Source organism: Oncorhynchus tshawytscha, unplaced genomic scaffold (genome assembly GCF_018296145.1).
Source record: "Oncorhynchus tshawytscha isolate Ot180627B unplaced genomic scaffold, Otsh_v2.0 Un_scaffold_6703_pilon_pilon, whole genome shotgun sequence".
Taxonomy (NCBI): Eukaryota; Metazoa; Chordata; class Actinopteri; order Salmoniformes; family Salmonidae; genus Oncorhynchus; species Oncorhynchus tshawytscha.
In genome coordinates this window covers 340001-347500 of record NW_024609792.1, presented here as the reverse complement: position 1 = coordinate 347500, position 7500 = coordinate 340001, and the positions used below count along the sequence as shown (strand labels likewise).

The 7500-nt window shown below is 58.7% G+C and overlaps 1 protein-coding gene across 1 annotated transcript in view; it reads left to right on the top strand.

Moving 5' to 3' along the window:
• The window catches only part of LOC112240893 (vacuolar protein sorting-associated protein 13B), a 407100-nt gene that overhangs the window by 103334 nt on the left and 296266 nt on the right, over positions 1–7500 (top strand). The window contains 2 exon segments of the mRNA XM_042318131.1: positions 1896–2067; positions 5831–5945. Of these exon segments, the coding sequence (XP_042174065.1) occupies positions 1896–2067; positions 5831–5945 (287 nt within the window).

Below are 7500 nucleotides of genomic sequence, written 5' to 3'. Positions count from 1 at the left end.
CCCTGACACTCACACACACCACCCTGACACACACACACACCACCCTGACACACACACACACCACCCTGACACACACACACACACACACACACACACACACACACACACACACCCTGACACACACACACACACCACCCTGACACACACACACACACCACCCTGACACACACACACGCAGTCTGTCATTACACTGACAGGATCACTCTGCTCAGTGGAAAATCTCTCTGAGGCTGTAAATTGCCATATTGTTTGTTTGTATCGTTCCCACTCAGCGCGTCAGCCACACAGAGATATGTCTGGAAAACAGATCCCCCAGAGGGCAATGGGAAGAGATGGGAGAGGAAGAGAACATGGCCCAATGTTGTCATCCCTCGTCGCTTGCCAAACCCAGTAATGAGCTAAGAGTTAACAGAGGGACTCCTGGGCCGCCTCTTCCTCCTCTTCCTCCTCCTCCTCTTCCTCCTCTTCCTTCTCCTCCGCCTCTTCCTCCTTCTCCTCTTCCTCCTTCGCCTCCTCTTCCTTCTCCTCCTCTTTCCTCCTTTCTCCTCTGCCTCTTCCTCCTCCCTCTTCTCCTTTCTCCTCCTCTTCCTCCTTCTCCTCCTCCTCTTCCTCTCCTCTACCTTCTCCTATGCCTCCTCCTTGTCCTCTTCCTCCTTCTTCTCCTCCTCCCTCTCCTCCTTGTCTTTGGAGTTAACAGAGGGGCCTCCTCCCTCTCCTCCCTCTCCTCCCTCTCCTCCTTGTCTTTGGAGTTAACAGAGGGGCCTCCTCCCTCTCCTTCTCCTCTTCTCCCCCAATGTCCCTCCTCCCCCAATGTATCTCCCCCCCAATGTCCCTCCTCTCCCCCAATGTATCCCCCCCCCAATGTCCCTTCTCCCCCCAATGTCCCTGCTCCCCCAATGTCCCTGCCCCCCCAATGTCCCTCCCCCCCAATGTCCCTCCCCCCCAATGTCCCTCCTCCCCAATGTCCCTTCTCCCCCAATGTCCCTTCTCCCCCAATGTCCCTCCTCCCCCCCCAATGTCCCTTCTCCCCCCCAATGTCCCTTCTCCCCCCCAATGTCCCTTCTCCCCCAATTTCCCTCCTCCCCCAATGTCCCTCCTCCCCCCCCAATGTCCCTCCTCCCCATGCTCCACGAACCACACACTGATGTCACTAGGAAAAGCAGCGCTGCTCTGACGTGTTGTTATGGAGACGAGGGGACATGTTCTGATCTTATTCTCGTTAGTTGTTATTCTGTCTCAGAATTTTGTTTTTTTGTGATCCTCGTCTGTTTCACACACAGACCTGACAAACACTTAACTCATATCAGTCTCCATTACTGACTGACTGAGAGAGGTTTCCCTGGTTACTGACACCGAGGAGGGAAAGAGACAGGACTCGTCAAGTAGTGTCCCTGACAGAATCATCTACTTGGTTTACGGCCTTGTCATTCATAGGCTCCTGCTCCTGACTGACCAATTGAATGCTGTTGTTTTGAAACACAAAAGCTCCTTCCTGTTTTTCACTGCAGGGTTGAATCCCTCTTGACTCTCCTACTGTGAACCCAGCATTGTGTTGTTCCTCCCAGGGTGACTCTGTCCCCGTGGGTGATGACTCTCCTACTGTGAACCCAGCATTGTGTTGTTCCTCCCAGGGTGACTCTGTCCCAGCGGGTGATGACTCTCCTACTGTGAACCCAGCATTGTGTTGTTCCTCCCAGGGTGACTCTGTCCCAGCGGGTGATGACTCTCCTACTGTGAACCCAGCATTGTGTTGTTCCTCCCAGGGTGACTCTGTCCCAGTGGGTGATGACTCTCCTACTGTGAACCCAGCATTGTGTTGTTCCTCCCAGGGTGACTCTGTCCCAGTGGGTGATGACTCTCCTACTGTGAACCCAGCATTGTGTTGTACCTCCCAGGGTGACTCTGTTCCAGCGGGTGATGACTCTCCGTTCTCCGACGCGGTGACCCTGGAGCAGAAGACCAGCAGTATAGAGGGCGCCAGTGGGAAGGTCAGCCTATGGATGCAGTGGATGCTGACTAAGGTTACCGTCAAGCTGTTCGCTCCCGACCCCAACGCCAAAAACACAGGTACCTGCTTCCCTTAAAACACGTCAGTACATCAAATACTGAAACGAAAGTAAAAACTATTTAAGAGATTTATTTTGTTCACGACGATTCCCAACGATAATTTTATGAGGTACATTAAAAGATTTGTTAAATTGTAGTTTTGTCTCACTCAGACCTGCTCCCATACTGGTGTCATTCAGTCTTCCTGTAATCTGGGTGTCATTCAGTCATCCTATAATCTGGGTGTCATTCAGTATTCCTGTAATCTGGGTGTCATTCAGTCTTCCTGTAATCTGGGTGTCATTCAGTCTTCCTGTAATATGGGTGTCATTCAGGAGGGAGAAAGTGAAGGGGAGGGAGAAAGGGAGGGGAGAGCAATAGTGAAGGGATGATTCTCTAGGAGCCCCCTCCCCTCCTCTAGGACCCCCCTCCCCTCCTCTAGGAGCCCCCTCCCCTCCTCCAGGAGCCCCCTCCCCTCCTCCAGGAGCCCTCTCCCCTCCTCTAGGAGCCCCCTCCCCTCCTCTAGAGCCCCCTCCCCTCCTCTAGGACCCCCTCCCTCCTCTAGGAGCCACCTCTCCTCCTCTCTGAGCCCCTCCCCCTCCTCTAGGAGCCCCTCCCCTCCTCCAGGAGCCACCTCCTCTAGGAGCCCCTCTCCTCCTCTAGGAGCCCCTCCCCTCCTCTAGGAGCCCCCTCCCCTCCTCCAGGAGCCCCCTCCCCTCCTCCAGGAGCCCCCTCCCCTCCTCTAGGAGCCCCCTCCCCTCCTCTAGGAGCCCCCTCCCCTCCTCTAGGACCCCCTCCCCTCCTCTAGGAGCCACCTCTCCTCCTCTCTGAGCCCCCTCCCCTCCTCTAGGAGCCCCCTCCCCTCCTCCAGGAGCCACCTCCTCTAGGAGCCCCCTCTCCTCCTCTAGGAGCCCCCTCCCCCTCCTCTAGGAGCCCCCTCCCCTCCTCCAGGAGCCCCTCCCCTCCTCCAGGAGCCCTCTCCCCTCCTCTAGGAGCCCTCTCCCCTCCTCTAGGAGCCCCCTCCCCTCCTCCAGGAGCCCCCTCCCCTCCTCTAGGAGCCCCTCCCCTCCTCTAGGAGCCCTCTCCCCTCCTCTAGGAGCCCCCTCCCCTCCTCCAGGAGCCCCTCCCCTCCTCCAGGAGCCCCTCCCCTCCTCTAGGAGCCACCTCCCCCTCTAGGAGCCACCTCCCCTCCTCTACGAGCCCCTCCCCTCCTCCAGGAGCCCCCTCCCCTCCTCTAGGAGCCCCTCCCCTCCTCTAGGACCCCCTCCCCTCCTCTAGGACCCCCTCCCCTCCTCTAGGACCCCTCCCCTCCTCTAGGAGCCCCCTCCCCTCCTCTAGGACCCCCCTCCCCTCCTCTAGGAGCCACCTCTCCTCCTCTCTGAGCCCCCTCCCCTCCTCTAGGAGCCCCTCTCCTATTCTAGGAGCCCCCTCCCCTCCTCTAGGAGCCCCTACCCTCCTCTAGGAGCCCCCTCTCCTATTCTAGGAGCCCCTCCCCTCCTCTAGGAGCCCCCTACCCTCCTCTAGGAGCCCCCTCCCCTCCTCTAGGAGCCCCCTCCCCTCCTCTAGGAGCCCCTCCCCTCCTCTAGGAGCCCCTCCCCTCCTCTAGGAGCCCCCTCCCCTCCTCCAGGAGCCCCCTCCCCTCCTCCAGGAGCCCCCTCCCCCTCCTCTAGGAGCCACCTCCTCTAGGAGCCCCCTCTCCTCCTCTAGGAGCCCCCTCCCCTCCTCTAGGAGCCCCCTCCCCTCCTCCAGGAGCCCCCTCCCCTCCTCCAGGAGCCCTCTCCCCTCCTCTAGGAGCCCTCTCCCCTCCTCTAGGAGCCCCCTCCCCTCCTCCAGGAGCCCCCTCCCCTCCTCTAGGAGCCCCTCCCCTCCTCTAGGACCCCCCCCCTCCTCTAGGACCCCCTCCCCTCTTCTAGGACCCCCTCCTCTAGGACCCCCTCCCCTCCTCTAGGAGCCTCCTCCCGTCCTCTAGGAGCCCTCTCCCCCTCCTCTAAGAGCCCCCTCCCTCCTCTAGGAGCCCCCTCCCCCTCCTCTAGGAGCCCCATCTCCTCCTCCTAGGAGCCCCCTCCCCTCCTCCAGGAGCCCCCCCCCCTCCTCCAGGAGCCCCCTCCCCCCTCTAGGAGCCACCTCCCCTCCTCCAGGAGCCCCCTCCCCTCCTCTAGGAGCCCCATCTCCTCCTCTAGGAGCCCCCTCCCCTCCTCCAGGAGCCCCTCCCCTCCTCCAGGAGCCCCCTCCCCTCCTCTAGGAGCCACCTCCCCTCCTCCAGGAGCCCCTCCCCTCCTCTAGGAGCCACCTCCCCTCCTCTAGGAGCCCCATCTCCTCCTCTAGGAGCCCCCTCCCCCTCCTCTAGGAGCCCCCTCCTCTAGGAACCCCCTCCCCTCCTCTAGGAGCCCCTCCCCTCCTCTAGGACCCCCTCCCCTCCTCTAGGACCCCCTCCCCCTCCTCTAGGACATCTGTCATCCAGATAGCTGGGCTCAGAGAGCTCTATGGTGAAACCCTGGGAGGACCTCACAGAGATGGTTCAGATAGCTGGGCTCAGAGAGCCCACCCACACACACACACACACACACACACACACACACACACACACACACACACACACACACACACACACACACACACATATACACACACACACACACAGACAACACACACACACACAGACAACACACACACACACACAGATAGCACACACACACACACACACACACACACATATACACACACATATACACACACACACACTCACACACACACAGACACACACACACACCCTCTCATCAGGACAGGGTCCAGGAGTGCGGCAGGCGGATGGATACCTCCTAAACAGGAAGCCTCCTGACTGAGCATTGGAACCTGGGCGCTTCACAACGAGGCGTTTTCACTGCAATGTTTGACAACACACCACTTACCGATAGTGGTTGGCTCTCTCTCTCTCTCTCTCAAATATATTCTTCTCGCTCTCAAATATATTCTGCTCTCTCTCTCTCTGTCTCTCTCACACATATATTCTGCTCTCTCTCTCTCTCTCTCTCAAATATATTCTGCTCTCTCTCTCTCTTTCTCTCTCTCTTTCTCTCACAAATATATTCTGCTCTCTCTGTCTCTCGCTCTCAAATATATTCTTCTCTCTCTCTCTCTGTCTCTCTCTCTCTGTCTCTCTGTCTCTCTCTTTGTCTCTGTCTCCTCTGGCTTGGTAACAGGACAGCAGGAATCCATGTGGAGATCAGCCTTCGTCCACTAAGAGGTCTACAGTTGATTCATAAACGTGTGTTTGACCAGGGTCTGGATAGGGCCGCGCCCAGAGAAATCCACTAATCACAAACACACATAGCATGTCAGGCAACACACATGAAATGTATCCCACTAATGTTCTCTCCCCCACCCCCTCTCTATCCCCTCCCTCTCTCCCCCTCTCTCTTTCTCTCTCTCTCCTTCTCTCTCTCTATCCCCTCTCCCCTCTCTCTCCCCCTCTCTCCCTGTCTCTCTCTCCCCTTTCTCTCCATGTCTCTCCCCCATTCCTCCTCTCCCTCTCCCCATCTCTCTCCCCTCTCTCTCTCCCCCTCCCTCTCTCTCCTCCCTCTCCCTCTCCTCTCTCTTTCTCTCTCTCCCTCTTCCCCCTCTCCCCCTCCCTCTCTCTCCCCCCTATATCCCCCCTATATCTCTCCCCCTCCCTCTCTCTCCCTCCTTCTCCCTCTCACCCCTCCCTCTCCCTCCTTCTCTCTCTCTCCCCCTCTATCTCTCCCCCTCCCTCTCTCTATCTCTCTCTCCCCCTCTCTCTCTCCAGAGATCTGTGTGATCAGTGAGGCTGAGGATCTCAGTGCGTCAGTAGATGTTCAGGATGTTTACACCAAGATCAAATGTAAAGTGGGCAGCTTCAACATGGACCAGTACCAGACCAGGTACATCCAGATGTCTCCTGGATCCTGACAGGACAGGTTCTCTCTGTGTTCCTGTTACTCTGTGTTCCTGTCTCTGTGTTCCTGTCTCTGTGTTCCTATTACTCTGTGTTCCTGTTACTCTGTGTTCCTGTCTCTGTGTTCATGTTACTCTGTGTTCAGGGGGCTGGGGATGGAGCTATGAGAGAGGGGGCTGGGGATGGAGCTATGAGAGAGGGGCTGGGGATGGAGCTATGAGAGAGGGGATGAAGCTATGAGAGAGGGGGCTGGGGATGGAGCTATGAGAGAGGGGATGGAGCTATGAGAGAGGGGATGGAGCTATGAGAGAGGGGGCTGGGGATGGAGCTATGAGAGAGGGGATGGAGCTATGAGAGAGGGGGCTGGGATGGAGCTTTGAGAGAGGGGGCTGGGGATGGAGCTATGAGTGAGGGGGCTGGGGATGGAGCTTTGAGAGAGGGGGCTGGGGATGGAGCTATGAGTGAGGGGGCTGGGGATGGAGCTATGAGAGAGGGGGCTGGGGATGGAGCTATGAGAGAGGGGGCTGGGGATGGAGCTATGAGAGAGGGGGCTGGGGATGGAGCTATGAGAGAGGGGGCTGGGGATGGAGCTATGAGAGAGGGGGCTGAGGATGGAGCTATGAGTGAGGGGGCTGGGGATGGAGCTATGAGAGAGGGGGCTGGGGATGGATCTATGAGTGAGGGGATGGAGCTATGAGAGAGAGGGCTGAGGAAGGAGCTATGAGAGAGGGGGCTTAGGATGGAGCTATGAGTGAGGGGGCTGGGGGTGGAGCTATGAGAGAGGGGGCTGGGGATGGAGCTATGAGAGAGGGGGCTGGGGTTGGAGCTATGAGAGAGGGGGCTGGGGATGGAGCTATGAGTGAAGGGGCTGGGGATGGAGCTATGAGAGAGGGGCTGGGGATGGAGCTATGAGAGAGGGGGCTGGGGATGGAGCTATGAGAGAGGGGATGGAGCTATGAGAGAGGGGGCTGGGGATGGAGCTTTGAGAGAGGGGGCTGGGGATGGAGCTATGAGTGAGGGGGCTGGGGATGGAGCTATGAGAGAGGGGGCTGGGGATGGAGCTATGAGAGAGGGGCTGGGGATGGAGCTATGAGAGAGGGGGCTGGGGATGGAGCTATGAGAGAGGGGGCTGGGGATGGAGCTATGAGAGAGGGGGCTGGGGATGGAGCTATGAGAGAGGGGCTGGGGATGGAGCTATGAGTGAGGGGGCTGGGGATGGAGCTATGAGAGAGGGGGCTGGGGATGGAGCTAAGAGAGAGGGGGCTGGGGATGGAGCTATGAGAGAGGGGGCTGGGGATGGAGCTATGAGTGAAGGGGCTGGGGATGGAGCTATGAGTGAGGGGGCTGGGGATGGAGGCTGGGGATGGAGCTATGAGAGAGGGGGCTGGGGATGGAGCTAAGAGAGAGGGGGCTGGGGGTGGAGCTAGAGGGAGGGGGCTGGGGATGGAGCTATGAGGGAGGGGGCTGGGGTTTGAGCTAGAGGGAGGGGATGGAGCTAAGAGAGGGGGGGCTGGGGATGGAGCTATGAGAGAGGGGGCTGG